The sequence below is a fragment of the Xenopus laevis genome, chromosome 5L (assembly GCF_017654675.1).
Source record: "Xenopus laevis strain J_2021 chromosome 5L, Xenopus_laevis_v10.1, whole genome shotgun sequence".
NCBI classification, from domain to species: domain Eukaryota; kingdom Metazoa; phylum Chordata; class Amphibia; order Anura; family Pipidae; genus Xenopus; species Xenopus laevis.
In genome coordinates this window covers 80,833,008-80,851,907 of record NC_054379.1, presented here as the reverse complement: position 1 = coordinate 80,851,907, position 18,900 = coordinate 80,833,008, and the positions used below count along the sequence as shown (strand labels likewise).

At 37.6% G+C, this 18,900-nt stretch overlaps 2 protein-coding genes across 3 annotated transcripts in view; one reads left to right on the top strand and one right to left on the bottom strand.

The window, feature by feature from the left end:
- The window catches only part of cdc40.L (cell division cycle 40 L homeolog), a 48,397-nt gene extending 33,712 nt beyond the window's left edge, over positions 1–14,685 (top strand). For both annotated transcript variants that reach the window (XM_018263309.2, XM_018263308.2), the window contains exons 8-15: positions 2,274–2,348; positions 3,069–3,114; positions 5,696–5,797; positions 6,484–6,599; positions 7,943–8,076; positions 8,856–8,932; positions 12,342–12,486; positions 13,417–14,685. In XM_018263309.2, coding sequence (XP_018118798.1) covers positions 2,274–2,348; positions 3,069–3,114; positions 5,696–5,797; positions 6,484–6,599; positions 7,943–8,076; positions 8,856–8,932; positions 12,342–12,486; positions 13,417–13,594 — 873 coding nt within the window. In that variant the 3' untranslated portion in view covers positions 13,595–14,685. The remainder of the gene's footprint in view (positions 1–2,273; positions 2,349–3,068; positions 3,115–5,695; positions 5,798–6,483; positions 6,600–7,942; positions 8,077–8,855; positions 8,933–12,341; positions 12,487–13,416) is intronic.
- A 1,084-nt stretch (positions 14,686–15,769) lies between these two features.
- Positions 15,770–18,900, bottom strand: part of mettl24.L (methyltransferase like 24 L homeolog) — a 30,350-nt gene continuing 27,219 nt past the window's right edge. Inside the window, exon 5 of the mRNA XM_018263307.2 lies at positions 15,770–17,900. Coding sequence (XP_018118796.1) covers positions 17,586–17,900 — 315 coding nt within the window. The 3' untranslated portion in view covers positions 15,770–17,585. The remainder of the gene's footprint in view (positions 17,901–18,900) is intronic.

The following is an 18,900-nucleotide window of genomic DNA, read 5'->3' as shown; positions in this document are numbered from 1 at the left end:
AATCAAATATTGTCTGCCCCTCCTCTATGCCAGTGGCATAGAGGCGGGGCAGACAATTACTTTCACTTTCCATTCAGCACTTCCTAGATGTCACTGCTCTCCCCACATTCCTCCGTTCTCTTTACCATTTAATTGTGTAGCCAGGACATGGGGATGGACATCGGATCCCACATTCTGGTGCACAAACAAGATTCTGAGATGATACAAGGCTTGTCTTAATAACAGTGTCCACAAAATGGCTGCTGCCTGCTTGTTATAATTTTGAAATCCCAGACTGAAGGAAGCAAGATTCAAATAATTTATATAGTGTAATTAAAGTTCATTTTGCTTGACTAATGTGATAAAATAGGATTTTGAATAATTTTTTTGGGTGACGGGTCCCCTTTAAGGCAGTGGTCTAGATGGATAGAGCCAAACATAGGGCACTTCAAAAAAAACATGCAGCTGGTTTAGGTTTACTGTTTAAAAAGGCAATACTGCAAAGAAGGCTGCAAGGCAGTATGCCTGTGTTTATTCAGAGGTAACAGCGTTTCTTGCCTTGAAACATTGTGTGTTACCTATGATTAATCAGAGACATTCAGCTTTGCATCTTCCATTGCAGTGTCACCTTTCTGAAGTGACTTGATACATGCAAGTTTAGAATAAAGCCTTTTTCAGTCTACAAAGACACTTGAGTAGCAGAGGTTCAGCTTTCTGCAGAACAATGACACCCAACGCACTTCTACAGCTTTCAATCAAAGCCAATATCTCAACCTGCTTAAAAATCTGTGTCAGAAATTGAAAATTTCTGTTCACAAGCGATCTTCTCCAGCCTGACAGATCTTGCATAATTTTACCAAAAAGAATGGGCAACAATTGCAGGATCCAGATGTGCCAAAAACAAGCCTATATATGTCCCCAGAAAGGGATATATATAAGAAGCGATCAGCGCCTGTGGCAACAGAAATAAAAAACAGTTTTTAATTATGTTTTAAATAAACGGTGTTATACTATTATCGATTTGTATTCCTGCTGAGAAACTCGGAAGGAGTGGTGAACGCTGAAGGAGGAACTTGAAAGAGCTTCATGTTAAATACACCATACCACGGCAGTGGTTTGTAAGTAGGCATTTTTTATATATAAGGTGAAGGCATCTGCATCTTCGGAATACACATTCCATTTCACAGGAAAGTTCATAGAAAAAAATACCTTTCCTTTCTTCTGTCCATCTGTATTGCCACTCTACACCCTTATAAGTGGCCATTTAAAGGAGAAGGGAAGAACACATCCACTTACCATCCAGTGTATGCACAGGGTGATATTCCACATTGTGAACATACTGCGCTATGTCTGTTTTTTATTTCTGTTGCCACAGGCGCTGATCGCTTCTTATATATATCCCTTTCTGGGGACATATATAGGCTTGTTTTTGGATTTACATACGGTTGAGAGACTGTGAAGGGGTCGGCAAGAAATATTCTAAGAGACTGACATTTTTTATTGGGCTGCATTTTGTAAGCTATACATTGTTTTCATCCAGATGTGCCAAGCTGGTAGAAACTTACTGTAACTTGCAACTGTTATTGCAGCTAGAGGTGTTCCTCCAAGTATTGACTTAGGTGTGTGAAAAACATATTTTGGATGCACTAAATCCCAGATTTGTTTTGCAATTCAGTCAAATTGAATGCACTGGATTGGCTAAATCTTAGTGCCAGGCCATTCTCATCTGAACTCTAAATCACATGATTTTTGACAACTGACGGTGGCGTACTTTTTGCAAGGTGCACATTTTTTATTTTGCTCCTTTAATATGCAAATTTAATTCCATCAAATTCAGAATTAAGGTGAATTTTTGTATTGCAAAAAAAATATAGAACAATCTAAGTTAAAAGACCAGTAACATTTTTTTTTTTTTAAATTCTTTTCTACTTAACGAAAAAAAAAAACCAAAACAGTTTTAACTTTAAATTCTCAAAGTCTTTATTAAGAAATTACTTACTGATTCTCTGCTTGCGCGCCTCTTCAGAAACGGCGACAGGGCGTCGATCCATTGTGCGGCGTCCGATTTCTCCTCTGCCTTCTATAGGAGATAGCCAGATAGGAGAAATCAAGCGCCATAAGATGGCCCTGTTGCCATTTCTGAAGAGGAGCACAAGCAGAGAATTAGTAAGTAATTTATTAAAAAAGACTGCGAATTTAAAGTTAAAACTGCCTTGGTGGGTTTTTTTTCTGTTAAGTAGAAACAAATTGTTTTTTACATTTTTTTTTAATGTTTTTTACATCTTGGTTTTCAGGGTGTCAGTGCTGTGAGGTTGTTTCCAGTTTCTGGCCATTTGCTGCTATCTAGTTCCATGGACTGCAAGATTAAGGTGAGAATTTTTCTTTACCAAATACATTTAAACATGAAATTTACAAATGACATATGACCTTTTAATGCATCGATACTTGTTAATAATTCTGCCAAATATCTTCCCCGTAATATGTGAATTTGAATACTAAATGCTTATGTCGAACCATTTAAAGAAAGTGACCTTTTATGTGACTGCTCTTTTATAATGAAACATTAGCATGAATCCGTAATCGGTTTTGAAAAAGGAATATCCTTGTTCTGAAAAAACTTTCCTTGAATATCATTATAGTTAGTCAACAAAGATTTCACCTTTTCACCATCTTTGTTTGTATTTCATGTTAAATGTTTACGGTAAATTTTGGGCTATTTGGCTAACATGGTACAACCCCTTTACGTATGGAGTTATGTTACAACCCCTTTACCTATGGCGTTAGATTACCTTAAGCTTTTTCAGTACAATGTAATTGAGCAATTCTGTTTTATATTCTGTGCAGTGTTGAATGAATAGTGATTGGCAGGCAACTGGGCAACAAAACAGCAAACATGCTGTGCCACTCCTGGGTAAATCTATAAAATAAATTAGTCATGTAAAAAGACCCTCCAAGCATTTTGCACAGTTAAATTATTTTAATACTTTCATTGCCGTTAAGTAATTTCTCTTGTATGATATATCTACATTTTGTAAAGCACAGTTCTATTAATATTTTTCCTTTCTTCTTTTTTTTTTTTTTTTAAATAGCTCTGGGAGGTGTACAAAGACCGAAGATGCTTACGCACATTTATCGGTACAGTACTGAACTGTCTTTTCTAAACATTGCAAGAACTTTTTAGAATATGTTCAAAGATATGACTGTATAAAATAAATTTGGTTCATGGACTGTGAAGTATGCATATGAATTGACTTTGAGTTGTTAGGATTATTTTTTAATGGCATGTGATTCGTGTGTGAGACTGTACTGCTTGTCTTTTGCTCCCTAAACTAGAAAATGGCACGTCCAGCTTCCACATTTTACAGATCGTGGTATCATATTTAATATCTGACACTTCAGAGCTTTATGTACACTATGGGAAACTAAGTATCCAATATCATTGTTAGTGACTGATGTTTTATGCATGTTTATTTTATTGTACACATGGCCTTTTGAGGAATTGGCAGTTGTATCTGAAAAAACTTACCGGATCTATCAATTCAGTACCATATGCCTAGTTTAGAGCTACAGTATATATGTCTGGTTATACAAAACATTTACCCATCTGCTTATTACATTTATGCATTATAAAAAGACAGTGTTAATCTTAATCCTTTGCATTCTATCTTGTTACTCTTAGCATTAGATGGCGACTTATCCCTAAGCATGCCATCTTGAATTCATCCCAAAGGAAAAAAATGTAACTTTTCTATTTAACTGTTCAATGGAAAGATTTAAATGTTTCTATTAATGAAGGGGTATCATTAAAAGGTTAGGTAATTCGCTCATGCCACTCGTTGCACAAGTACCTGCTATAGGGGTAACAAACTGATCCGTGCTTTTGTGTCTTGGGCTACATTGTTAAAAGTAAGCCTGATTTGCCAAGGGATGTCCCATTCACCTAGAACTCAAGAACTCAAATAGCTGCTAACTCTGCCCCTTCAGCTAACTGACCTATGTTTTGTGGAAGCCTGACTGATATTTGGCTAATAACTCACAGGTAGAAAATTACACCTTTTCTAATAGCTGTCTAATGCCTATATTGGCATCCAGTCATTGGCCTAGGGCAGGGATCCCCAACCTTTAGAACCTGTGAGCAACATTCAGAAGTAAAAGGCATTGGAGAGCAACACACAGCATGAAAAATGTTCCTGGGTGTCAAATAAGGGATTTGATTGGCTGTTTAGTAGCCCCTATGTAGATTGTCAACCTACATTGAGGCTCTGTTTGGCAGTGAACCTAGTTTTTATGCAGCCAAAACTTGCCTTCAAGCCTCTAATTCAAAATTAAGCAACTGCTTTGAGGCCACTGCGAGCAACATCCAAGGGGTTGGAGAGCAACATGTTTCTCACAAACTACTGGTTGGAGATCACTGGCCTAAGGGCTCAAACCATAAGATCCTCCCTGTTGGGTTCAGAACATGGATGGCCTTTAATGATTTTCTTGTTTTGCTCATCTCTTATGTCAGTGCTGTCCAACTGGCCAACCCCCCGCTTTTCTGTCCCCCACATGAAAGTCTGCCTGCTGTGCCTGCTTACCTTGATTAAGCTTTAAAAGCAGACAAACTGCTGGAGGGGCACTTTGTCACTGTATGTAGCACAGTATGAACTGTTCACCTTAGAGTGGCCCTGATAGGTTTCCCTGTCTCCTGCTGTATTCTACCTTTCCTATGATCACTGTGTGTGCCATACTCTGCCTGCCCTATGCTCCCTGTGTATGCCATACTCTGCCTGCCCTATGCTCCATGTATGAGCCATACTGTGCCCGTCCTATGCTCCCTGTGTGTGCCATACTCTGTCTGCCCTACTCTGCCTCTGGGAGATGAACCTGGTGGGGGTTTGTTAGCATTTTGAAATACCTGTTAGGGGTCCCCAAGGTTTTAACCATGTGCTGGGGGGGGTGTTGTGTTATCCACAGGAGAGGATGAGGCATATGGATTTATGGCTGTATCTTAATATGACTTAATAAACTTGTTTCACATATGAGCAATATCCCTGCAGTGAACACCAACTATTTGTTTTTTTTGGTGTTCTACCACCATTAATGTGGACATGGTCTTAAAAGTTCTTGTGCTAACTTGGGTGTGATTTAAAGTGGGCGTGGCTTAAAAACAGGGAGTGGTCAACACTGGCTTTCATTATCAGCCCTCCACCACATAGGCCAGAAAATTTTTGGCTCTCGGTACCTTTGAAGTTGGACAGCACTGTCTTATGCTATTACTTTTCTTAGTGGTCACCCTCCCTAATACAATTTTTTGTATAGTGAAAGGAAAGGTCATTTTTAAGCAACCAATACATTAAGTACAAACGTTCAATGATTTTAACATTATTTACTATTTTAAAGCAGTATCTTCAGGCTAATTTACATTTCCTGCACACCTGGTTCCGACTCCTGAAACAATGTTTCAAACTGTCTGATTAAAAGACCTAGAGGGGACCTGACTTCTATTACATTGTTTTAAGAATCAGACCCTAACAAATACTTTTTTAGACTGTATTTACATTTGCAAATAACTTTACAGCCATTGAACATTTTTAATTAATGTGTATTGCACAGTTGCTTAGTATAGCATGATCCTTCATTATGAATTTTTTTTTTTTTTAAATGGACACCTTTAAAGTAGAACAATTCTATGCCCTTAACTCTAACTTTTTTTATTTATTTAATGGCAACTCAGGGCACAGTAAAGCTGTGAGAGACATATGTTTCAACAATGCTGGGACCCAATTCTTAAGTGCTGCTTATGACCGCTATCTCAAGCTTTGGGACACAGAAACAGGTACATTTGCTATTTAAGACTCATTTACAAAAAAAATAGGAGTGCTTGTACCAGTAGCCATAGCAACCAGCAAATATTTGCTTACATTGTTCTACCTAGCTCTCCTAGTGTTATTAAATAAATCCTATGCAGAGTTTAAGTTCTATATAATTCTAATTTTTACATTTTGTTTTTGTGATCTTTATTTTAGATTTTCTAAGAAAAAATGCATTTATCTGACAAAAATGGTATTCGCATGGCTAAATTATATGGCGAAAGGGCTTATATTGCATATTCATAAACAGTTCGGATATAATTGACACTAAGGCTTTTTATGCTTGTTTGTCAGATTTCATGTACTGGTTGAAATGCTTTCCAGCAGCTGGAGGTGTTGATGTGCATCTGCCAATAATAAACTAGGGGAGTCGACTGGGTTGCAGAACAAAAGAGTGCAGCTAATCTTCTATTCATGCTGATTCTTCGTTACTGATAGTCAAAAGTGATTATGTAAACACTTTTACCCACCCACACATTAGATGAATTCCTTTGACAATTCATTGCTCATTGTTGTTGACAAAAAGGCATTTATGCAGTAAAGTGGTTTGCTGGAGCAAAAGTACATTTTACAGTGTAGGTTTAAGCCATTTTGGACATGAGAATGTTTGTAATAGGATTATTGACTACATTTTTTCTTTTGGGTTTATTAGGACAGTGCATTTCTAGGTTTACAAATAGAAAAGTACCCTACTGTGTAAAATTCAATCCTGATGAAGATAAACAGACTCTATTTGTGGCTGGAATGTCTGATAAGAAGATTGTGCAGGTAAAACCTATTTTGTTCATAATCTTAATCACAAGTACAGATCTGAAAGTTCTCTCTGATGGGCAGGTGCATAACTTGATCTGTAGTAATAACTGTTCAGTCGATGAATAGAATGTGCTAGCCAGTCTTTCCAGTATATCTAATTGTAATCTGTTCCACCTCAGACAAATGCTGCTGGGTTCTTTTTGATCCACATATGGACAGGTTTAGTTGAATAGCCCAGATTACCACAATACATAAACTGCATTCACCTGTGTACAACCTTCTGTCTATTTACTACAAAAATCTTATAAATTGACACTGTTCATGAACAGCAAACACAGGCAAAACTGTATGTATGTTTTTGTGCTAAGTTTGGCACTTCAGTTGGGAACTTTTTTTTTTTTGTTGGTATTTCTTCTGTTTTAGGGCCTTTTTAAACAGTACTTCTAGCAACCGATTAGGCTGCTGTGTTGTTGTTTTTTTTCTACCAAATTAAAGGAGGCCAAAGTCTCAATATTAAGCAGACCCAGCCATTATGGGGTCCATACAGTATATAAATATCAGATATTCATGATATTCATATTATGGACTTATTTCTAGTTACTTCTAAGTAAAATTGTAGCTGCTGTTAAAACATATGGAAATTTTTCATCAAAAGCCTTAATTAAAACGGTCTGGTTGTCTGCTTTAGTTGTATAATGATGAATTTTGCACAGCTTAACTCTCTCACCATGTTTGCAGATATTTGCTATAGCTGTGAATAGGAGATTAAACTATAAAATATAATGTAAGTGCTACTGATCGAACCAAATTGCTTTCAGATACAAAAACAGAAGGTATTGATCAATGTACGATTGCTGGGTTCCCATGTTTTATCAGTAATTCATTCTGTGCAAGTGCATAAATATTCAAAACAGGTATGTTGCGTTATACAAGTCTATGATGAGATAAAATTGCCAAGCCATTATACCATATCAAGTTAAATCCCATATGGTGGCCCTAACTATTCTGGTCATATTTTTCACAGGGTGGTATCTCCCTGTTTGTTTGCATTTCTTGAGAAAAGTGTATTTTGACAAACATTCAGTCAGCTGTCTTTACAAGAAGTGTCATTGAACTCCAATGTGCTGTCGAGTGTCTTTATACTGCATTTTAAAATATGGAAGGATTTGCACATAGGATTGAACCTGGCTCATTTACCAACACTTGGTCACCTAGACCGTGACCCAAGGCTTGGGTATTATGTGTAATGCTATTACACACATCATATATAGTTTAGTTAGGAAAACAGCTTAGCTTCTTTGATAAAAATGCCACAGATAAGGGTTACTGCAAAACACATTCTCTCTCCAACATTCCAGTGGGATGTTCGAAGTGGAGAGATAGTCCAGGAGTATGACCGACATCTGGGGGCTGTCAACACCATAACATTTGTGGATGAGAATAGGCGTTTTGTGAGCACCTCCGATGACAAAAGCTTGAGGGTCTGGGAGTGGTAAGTCCTATATCTATTCATTCTAATTATTTACACACAATAATATAAAATCTTTTTTTTCTTTTTTTTTTTAAATCAGTATCTTTAATTAAAACTGGTTTATGAAATTGCTGCATTTTCAGAATTGCAGTTTTATACATTTTACCATTCTTGTGTTGGAGGAGAATACTGTTTGTATTTTTCTATAGCATATGTTCTTTTTCAGCAGATGGTATAAGCATTTCTTATTTCCTAAGGATATGCATTTATCTGCTGGGGTTAATCATCAACATCCAGCTTTTTTTCTTTTGCATTCTTGCATGTTAAAATGTTTAAGCAATGTGTTTTACAGAATCTTGGAATTTGCTCCTGAATTGGGTGCCTTTTAAAGGCATTCTGTCATGGATAAGCATGCTGCTAATAGTGCCTCGTCAAGGATAATCCTCGACTCATATAAAATATATATTTTTTTTAATTTGAGCCAAGATATTCTAGTTATTTCCCATGATTTCTTCAGCCTCCTGAATTGTGCTTTGATAAGCTGCAGTCTTTCTTTCTTCTCTTTTCTATCGCTCATCAGCGCTGCTGAGCATGCATCCATGCACCACCTAGTGCTGGGTGTCAGAGTGCTCCCAGCAGGTGAATTTTATTTGCAAGGCACATACAATATGGTATTAAAAACGACATCAAATCACGACCATATCCCTTTAAAAGTAAAATTAACCTTAGTTAGTATATTGTAAATCCCTGATGGTATAGTGTTTTTTTTTTTTTTTTAATTTATCTTTTTTATTTTTAAGGGACATTCCTGTGGATTTTAAGTACATCGCAGAGCCAAGTATGCACTCCATGCCTGCTGTCACCTTATCACCAAATGGTAAGTTGGCACAAGACACATTGTCTTACCACAGATCTTTCACCTGTCCAAGTCTGCATCGTTACATTGCACTGGCCAGACGGATGACTAGGATAAGTAATACAGCTTTATTAATTTGCTTTGCCATGTTCTAGAGCAGGGCTGTCCAACTGGCGGCCCACGACCCCCCCCCCCCCCCCCATGTGGCCCTCCACATCAAAGTCTGCCTTCTGTGTCTTTTTACCATATGTAAACTTTAAAAGGTATCACTACAGAGATGAACTGGCCCCTGCATTGTCTAAACCTCAAATTCAGATTAATCCCCTGCATTGTTCACACCTGTGATCCCCCTGCATTGTTCAAACTTGTGACACCTCTATTGTTCACTCCCCTAAAGCCCTGTACTGTTCACACCTGAGACCCAGACTGAAACTGCCCACATTGTTCCTGTACTGTTCACACCTTATACAAAATACTAATGGGGCACCAGAACTGTGTGTCTGTATGTAGTACATATTAGACTGGTCCTGATTTTCTTGTCTCCTGCTCTGTTCTGCCTTCCCTGTCCTCCCTGTGTTTGACATACTTTGGTATTTGTTCTGGGGGTTTGTTAGCATTTGAAAATTATTGTTAGTGGCCCCTAAGGTGTTTAATCATATGCTGGGGTACTGTATTATACACAGGGGAGGAGGAGGCATATGGATTTAAGGGTATGTCTTAATATGACTTAACTTTTTTCACATATGACATCCTTGCCAGGACAGGCACAAGGTAGTTTGGCCCCCTAGGCAAGAGCTTCAATCAGTGCCCCTCTGTCCTGCATTACCATTTCCCTCCTTACCATGATGGTTTTTAAATAAAGAGAGCAAGAAAATGTACAACACTTTTTCATTTATATTACTGCCCCCTGTACTTGTACCAGCAAACTCAGCAGCCATCCATCATACAGCCCTCCTGCAGCCATCATATTGCCCCCAATCTTTACCTGTGTCAGCAGTAGCCAAAAATAAATCTGATCACATCATATTGTCCCCAAGTATTTATGTACCTGTACCAGCAGCAACAATATGGCCCCCAAATCTGTACCTGGCTGTCCCAGCAGGAAGCTTCACACTTTACAGTAATAGAAAGAATGTCTTCAGTTCAGTGCAACTGTGCAAGGCTGAGAGCAGCAAGAGCAACACCAAGCAGCCCCCCAGCTCTCTCCCATCCAACACATCAGTGATGTCATTGACGCGTGTATGCACGTCGCGGTGCACCGCACAGAAGGAGCTATTACTTGCCGGCAAGAAGGGGAGGGAGATGGATTCCACCCAACTGGGTGACCATGATTACTGAAACAAATTATTAAATAAACGCTTGAAAAGTGCTCCCCTCAATGTCTACCTACTCTGTCTACCCCTAGTTCCGGCCCTGATCCCTGCAGTGAGCACCAACCATTTGGTTTTTTGGTGTGCTATTAATGTGGACATGGTCTTGCGGTAACATGGGTGTGGTTTAAAGTGGATGTGGTCTAAAAACAGGGAGTGGCTAACACTGGCTTCCGTTATCGGCCCTCCACCATGTAGATTTAAAAAATTCCGTCCCTCGGAACCATAGAAGTTGGACAGCACTGTTCTAGAGCATAAGAAAGAAAACACACATTTCTGTGAATAATAAAATGTTAACGTGGGCCTTTTCCCAAAAACTGTAACAGTTGTTCGGGCTCCAGCTGTTTTGTTACTCTGCTAGCTTGCAGCATTGTTTCAGGAGTCCGAGCCAGTAGTATCAGTGATACGGCTTTTAATAGTGATTGCCTTTACAAATAGCTTTTAAACCATTTCAGTTTGTATTCTTGTATAATGGCAGTTCCTTAGGATTATATATTTATACACTAGATAAAGAAAAAATATTGTATGGGTGCCTGTTATGCAGAGCTTAGTACTACTCTTTTGGCAGCCATTAACAGGAGCTTGTCTACACATTTTAATTTCAGGATTCCGTTACATTAGTAATTGCTGTTGATGACAGTGCTCATGTTGGGATACGTTAACAGGGAAGGTCTCTGTAGCAGATGGGCTCATAGAAGCAGCCTTGTCTTCAAAACCCACATCTCTGTCCACACCTGTACCTAAAGATAAATATCCTCAAGTCCAACTTCTTACACCAGATGCACTTAGATGCATTACCCTACTTGACCCATGTTAGAAGCCCATCTCTGAACATGGAAGCAAAATCATAAAACCAGAAGATACATATCTGAGGGTGGGAAGAAGGCAGGAGTCGATTAGCCTGTTTACAGAGTAATATGGCAAATGTGTTAACTCTCCTCTACACTGTACTTGCATCTAATATACTGAATGGTCCGTTTTCTGCATGCACCCATGGTTACCCAGCCCTCTATTAGACTCTAATATAGGGATAGTTACCATGTATGGTAGTGAAAAAGGTTCATGAAAGTAAGGAGAAAATTGCACAAAATATTCCATGGCATTTCATATGTACCTTGGTTCATCATAACTACTTGTGATTCTTTCATATATCATTCTCTGGGAATATTCCAATGGAAATGATGCTGGTCACTGTCTTGTCTCCAGCACAGAAGGTTTTGTTTCTGATCTGTGATGAGGCTAAAAATAGCTTGCTTCATATCCAGACATTTAAACTACAGCCTACAGATTCTACATCAACGTAGATGGTAATGGTAAAAAGTACTAGACCTCTGGCTGTTACTGTTAGTCTGTAGTTACTTTTATTTCTTCTCCTCTTCGCACTTGTTTGACACTGCCTTTCACTTGGATCTGACCCCAGTTAGAATTCTGAAACCTGCCTTATTGCTACCATTCGTAACCAGTAGCCTTTATCTGTTTATCCACCTTCCATTTCTTTGCTATGGAATGAGAATCTGAATCTATGTATAAAAAGTCTAATGATGACAGGCCCCAAGATGGCCTTATTATTATCCTTTATAGAACATGATGGTTTTCTTGGAACAACACTGCTGCTATTGGATATGGTTTCCTATTAATTTCTACCAACTGCATATTTTATAAATTCTCTAGAAACCCTTTATAAACAATCCTCTTGCCCTGAGCAAATAGGAATGGTTTTAATGATGTAAAATATATGCAAAATCTCTTTCTTGACATTCTGCTTACTTATTAAAAAACCTATGGTGGTGAGGGACATTAACTGTACCATGCTGTAAATGAAAATTAAAGGGGTTGCAAACCAAGTATAAACTACTGTATAACTTGTTTTTTTTCGGGTAAGGAATCCCATACCAGTTTATACTTATATAATTATGTATTTAGTAATATCACTGGTAGTTTGTAATTAACATATATTGGAAAGCTGCTTAGAGTAAAGTGCTTTATATATTGATGTAGGTATAAGAAGGCATTAATCAAGCTCTCTTAGAAAAGACTGATCTGCTTTTGTATATTCACAGGTAAATGGCTAGCCTGTCAGTCCATGGACAATCAGATTTTAATATTTGGTGCTCAAAACCGATTCAGACTGAATAAAAAGAAAATCTTTAAGGGCCATATGGTGGCAGGGTATGCCTGTCAAGTTGACTTTTCTCCAGATATGAGGTAAGTGAATTGTATCAGAAATAGGCTGGAAAAGCAGAAAACTCCACCATTTGAACTACATACAACCCTAAAGCAAAGGGTACAAAGAGTTTATTTAGGACTCCCTGTCACAGGTTAAAATACTTCTCTATAAAGTAAGAATGAGCAACCTCACTGGGTAATTACTGCTAACCAATCAGACGAATATAATGGGAGCTCCAGTGAGTTGGCCATTTCCAGATTCACTGTTGCCAAAATAATCTCCTGTGAGGTCCAGAGAGCATGTGGCAATGCATTACATCGTGCTCAGAATACCTGTTAGATTCTTTCTGCACATTGGTTCTGCGTGACAATTTTTTTTCAAGTTTTTGTTTTCTTTGCAATCTTTAAGTTTTCACACAACAAAACTGCTGGCAGGGTGACATTCCAGCTGTTACTGTGTGACAATTTTAGTTACAATCTTTCTTTCAGATAGCTAGATTCAATTATAGCAGCTTTGTATGTCATGTGAGAGGATTATATATCCCAAAGTAACAACAATTGCATTCCTTTACCTTTATGAACAATTGCCAACATCTTCCCACAGTAAGAGTGTTAGGTACTGGCTTTAATTGTTTGTAATAACTTGTGTATTTTGAGCAATAACATGCCCCCTCTGAAATTTACAAAGGATATAAGAAGTTAATCAGAACTGTGACAAAAAACTATGCTTTCATGTTTATGCTTTTACATTGCCATGGAACTTCTGTTTTATTATATACTATAGAGAGGTCCATTATTCCTATATTTTCTAGGACTAGGAATCCATATAAAAAAAATTAAAAAAGCTGATGCAAATCATTTACCCCCCAACACATGCATACATGCTGTATATTCACACACACTTGTTAATTGTGTAATTGTGTTGCTTAAATGCATTAACAGAAGCTGATCTTCCTATTTCCTAAACAGCTATGTAGTGTCTGGAGATGCTGATGGAAAGCTGAACATCTGGGACTGGAAGACAACTAAACTGTACAGCAGACTGAAAGCACATGATAAAGTTTGCATAAGTGCTATTTGGCACCCTCATGAAACCTCCAAAGTAATAACATGTGGATGGGATGGTCTTATCAAACTATGGGACTAAGCAGAGTGAAACAGAGTGCCTATGCATTTCAGTGAGGCTATAAATAATGGCTGGTAATCTTTGGACAACAGCAGAATTAGCAACAGAGAAGCACAATATCTGGATCACTGATCTGTGCCAATAAGAATAAATGTTATTAGGCCGCCAATAATGCAGCTATGAAAGTACAATATTTTGTATATGTTCTTGCAGATTGCATGCTGATTGGGTTATATTTTTTCTACTCTTCAGGTGTTTTTTGTGCTTCATAGAATGGGTTTAACAGTAACTCAAAATGTGGCTATCCTGTTGTCATTGGATGGTTCCTGGGATCTATAGTATAGGGGTGAACAGAAGTGCAGTAGGTTAATGACCAAATTCTTTTTGTAAATTTTTTTTCCTCAAAATGTATTTTGCCTGCCAGTATTCACTTAAAGGGGCAATATACACTTAAATACAACCTTGTTCAACATGAGCAAAATAAACACAGTTTATTTTTAAAATATATGTCTGTCTTTTAGTTTAAATTCCATATTTGTTATATTATGAGCCATTGTTTGACCCACACTACTTTCCACGATCAACTGATTTAAATATTAAAATGTGAAGGAGTCTGTTATGCAGGTGGGTTATTTGTCCCCTGGTAATCAGTTTGTTTCTCCTATAAGTGCTTGAAAGAACCAGTGAAAGTGAAAGCAGTGTTGATTTCTCTGTACCCTGCTTAGCTCAAGGAATACTAAAAACCTAATTTTTCTTAATGAAAACAATAGGCAAAAATGTTGCTCAGGCCAAGTTCTTATTCATTGAACTCCTGTTGAACAAAGGGTTACATTTAAAACCATGAAATGTTATGTATGCCATGAGAGTCATTCATGACAGACATTTGTAAAGCATCACCGTTATTTATGTTCCATGTATATAGACCTTGTTTTTATGAGCCGTAATAAAGTTTTATTGACTTTTGTTACACATTTTGTAATAATGAATAGCAGATATAATAATTTTTTCTCCAACGTTCGAAACCACACACTTTACAGGAATTTGCATCATGGGTGTTTGCAAATATATGTGGATCATTGTATATATTAAAGCATCTGTATTATCAACCCAGACTAGTTTGCTTCAGAAGTTCTTGTAGTAAAAGACTATCTAGCCATTGGGGCAGCCTTTCCAACTACAATAGGGCCCACGTGTACAGCAGATAATAGGCCAGTAAAGTACAATGATTTTATTACTAGGGTGGAGACAGATAAAACATCATCAATGGCTCTTCTCAAACCTGTAGTATGGAATTTTTTATAGTATAAAATAGGACTGTTGCTGGCAAGAAATATTTTGTTATACCTGCTTTTCGAGAATCTACTAAACTTATTCTGGTGTAATGGTCCTTAAAGTTTGTTGCTCAGGCATATGTTTAATAAATATATACATATACTATTATCTGGAATGCTTGACACCAGGAATTTCTGGATAAATGATGTTGGGTGCCTGTAACAATATTACATATTATGTATTGTCTAATGCTCCTCGTAAACATTCCAGAGCATTCAAAGTCCTCCGAGTTACATGACTGTATGCAGAGGAGGTGCTCAACCACCATCCGGCTGTACCCATAAAAGGTAGCATGCTCAAAATTGTAAGCAACTGTAAGTATTTGCCGTGGGTTTTACACACTACATTACAAATTTAAGATGTCCTAATTTCAAGTAAGTCTAAACTCCAGGTTCAAAGGTGCTGTACATGTTTGTTAGTCTGCAGGCCAAGGCATTGTAGAAGTTGGGGGAGGCAGCTATTAGGTCTGTGATAGAAAACTGATCCTGTACTTTGTAGCCAGCAGCACTGAGTAGGATCAGTTCAACAATGTGGTCAGTGAAGATAAGCAAGACCTGGAAGCCTGCAGTGTTTGCACCCCGCTGCAGTCAATGAGGTGTGCTTTAGGCTGGCATACTCTAGTTTAGAAGCCTTTTTTTCTGCTGAGCATGATTCCCCTTCACACTAAACTATGCTCCTTTTCGAAATGTTGACTGATCCAATAGATATGCAGTTCACACCTTTGCAAGCCAAGTCCCTATCACATTCACACATACTAGAATCGAATTTATGAGAAGCCAGTTAAACTGGATGTTTGTTTTGTAGGTGGCAGAATACCCCACAAAGACACGGCTGAACTTGAAAGAAAACAGTGAAAAACTCCTGTAAACTGTACAATTGTTTATTGGTCATTTAGACCTCATAAAACATCTTTTCACATTGCAAACATACAGTATCTGTGGGTATAAATAAATACCTAACAAACCATTTCAAGCTCTCATATCATAACACAATCCAGTTGTGTTCTTCTTACTATAAATATTGACTCTGTAAAACATTGACAGATTTGTTGCCCTAATATTATAACCAAGTCACCATACCTGACTGCCACACTTTATTGAACCAATAAAATGCAAAACTCAGGAGACCTGAAAGTTATGTTGTTCTTTCTACAAACTTGACTCGAAAGCATGCTACTGCATTCATCTCTATTCAGTTCTGCAGTACATGTCTAATATAAAGCAGCCAATTAACTTGCAGGTTTCATGTCTTGTTTTAATGGTATCTTTATAAATTTGCCACATAGAAAATCTACACGCTGCATGGCTAACTATTAAAGGACCAGTAAGACCAACAATGGAAATGACTGGTTTGACATTTATATTCTTTATATAAACAAATGTTTTCAGCATATTTGCCCTCACCTCTCCTCCGTTCTGCCATTGTTTTCTTCTGTTGGAGTCCCAAATAACAAAAATTCATAACTTTCCTCCCAAAATCCTTTTTCATTTTAATTAGAAACATCCTTTAGAAAATGTTTGCGTTATTTTTTTTTTTTAAAGTGTAGACCAAGGGGCAGATTTATTGTCTAACTGAAAACTCTAAAAAAATTTTATAGTGAAATTCAACTCAATTTTTTTTTTTAAATACATTTCTATTAGTCGAGTTTAGGGGAGTTTTTAAAAAATGTTTCTCTTACGTACCATATCAAAGTTGACTCAAGCTTATGTTTTGTCTGCCCCTATGTCTAGAGAGCATAGAATGGTGGTGGACAAAGATAAACAGCAAATCTGTTTAGCCCTGGATTGGGACCAACAAAAACTTCATGCTGACGTTGCTTGTGGATGGAACAAGAAAACGTATTCTTTAGGGTAAAAGAACACAGGGTTGTTTTGGAAGGGGCAGTCCTATTTTTTTTTTTTTTTATCAAGTGTGGCCATCATGAGGATGCTATCATAGTATCGACACAAGACTTTGCCTTTTACTATTTTTTCCTGCTTGAAGCCACTCAACTGCAGAAAGTTCAAAACTGATTTCTCTGGTCTAATAAACAGACTGCAGTGGTTCAGTAAATCATTATGTTGGGAGTATTAATAAACTAATTATTAACAACTATAAGTAAACTATACTTTTGGTTCCTAACCTGTAGGTTACCAATCGCTGCCCTATGCTTTCTATCAGATAGTATTTGATCATCATGGTTTTTGCTGGTAGAAGTTACAATAAAAATACAGACAATGGTCATGGAATGCTTTCCTTTATAGTCAATGCAAAATGGCAGTAATATAGAACAGGAGTGGAAACCATTTTGTCTATTTTTGCTTTGACTATAAGCTGGTGAATCCCTTATTAGGACTGCATGTTCAGTTAATTGAGTTAGTCATTGTCAGGTTGCATATCCAGCAGTAGTAATGCAATGCAGGTTAAGTGCATGTCTGTTGGAATTAATGTTTCAAAGGTTTGCATAAGTATATCTTAGTGCCACTTGATATATAAATCTACAAATGTTTTGTTCGTTCAGCATACAATAGCAAAACTATACTATGCAGATCCTACCCATGCTACAGTTTTTGTATAGCCAAAAGGTTCTTGGAGCAGAGTTTCTTGATGTGTGGCTGACTTGTTTTGCTATTCTTTTTTTCCCGTCGTGTAGACTTTTACTATTTCAGTCCTGTGCTCTGAATGTTCAGATGAAAACATATCATGTCCATCTAGTGTTTACCCAGCTTAGTATGTAGCAGCTGCTTGCATTAAACATTTCCTTTTTAAGGAACATTTGTGGCTTGGATAAGTCTTTGTAAGAGTAGAAAAGTTTAAAGTCTTTGCGCTCAAGCTCTTTGAAAAGGCTGTACCAGTATCTGACAACAGTGCTGTCATTTCCACTGACTTCAAAGCCCGGCCAGTGAAGGTGGATCTCAAAGACCAGTTGTCCTATTTGTTCAACAACACCTTCTAGGATGAGGTTTTCCAGAATCTTCCACTCAGCGCTTTCCATGTCTGCTTTAAGAACATCGATCTGAAAATTTAAGCAAATCAATTTATTCAGATGGAAATACCCAAAGCTGCAATGTATGATTTATTTTCTCCAACTGTGAAAACAGGGCTATCGGTTTAAAAAACCCTAAAACTGGCATGTTTTATATACTGAACTTATTGCACCAGCCTAAAGTTTCAGCTTGTCAATAGCAGCAATGATTCAGGACTTCAAACTTATCACAGGGGGTCACCATCTTGGAAAGTGTCTGCAACACTCACATGCTCAATGGGCTCTGAGGAGCTTTTGAGAAGCTAAGCTTAGGGGTCGTCTCAAATTGTCAATCAGAAAATTAGGTTGGCCTGTCATATAAGCTGATGCTACAGGGCATATTATTAAATTATGATGCTGGTTGCACTGGTTTCTGTGATGCCATGTAGTAATTAACTCTATTAATTACCAATCAGCCTTATCTGCCCTTTTTCATGCAAGACAGAACTTAATTTGCTTTAGTGGCTACAGAATGACACTGCCCAGAATTAGAATCACATCCACTGCCATCCCAGACTTGAGGTCCCTGTTCACCTTCTCAAAAAAAGAAATTGTTAGTCTGGCAAGATCTATTACCGTACACCATGCTGGCACTGTCATAGTATTATGATTTGCTATAGAGTCCATTATCTTATCTTTTATTAACCCTTCAAAAAGCTTTCCTACCACTGACGACAGACTAACTGGCCTATAGTTTTGGGACTGAGAATGGGATCCATTTTTAAATTGCAGCACCACGTTAGCAATTCACCAGTTTCTCGGCACCATGACAGACCTCAATGAATCCTAAAAATTAAGTAAAACGATTTGGCAATCACTAGCGAGCTAAGCTTGCTAAGTACCCTAGGATGAATACCTTCCTGCCCCAGACCTTTGTTTATCTTAACATGTTATATTCTCTTTTGAATTTCCTCATGTGTAAACCATGCATCATTAGTTGTATTACTAGAATTAGGACTATAAAGACGGATATGACAGATGGGTCCGATTT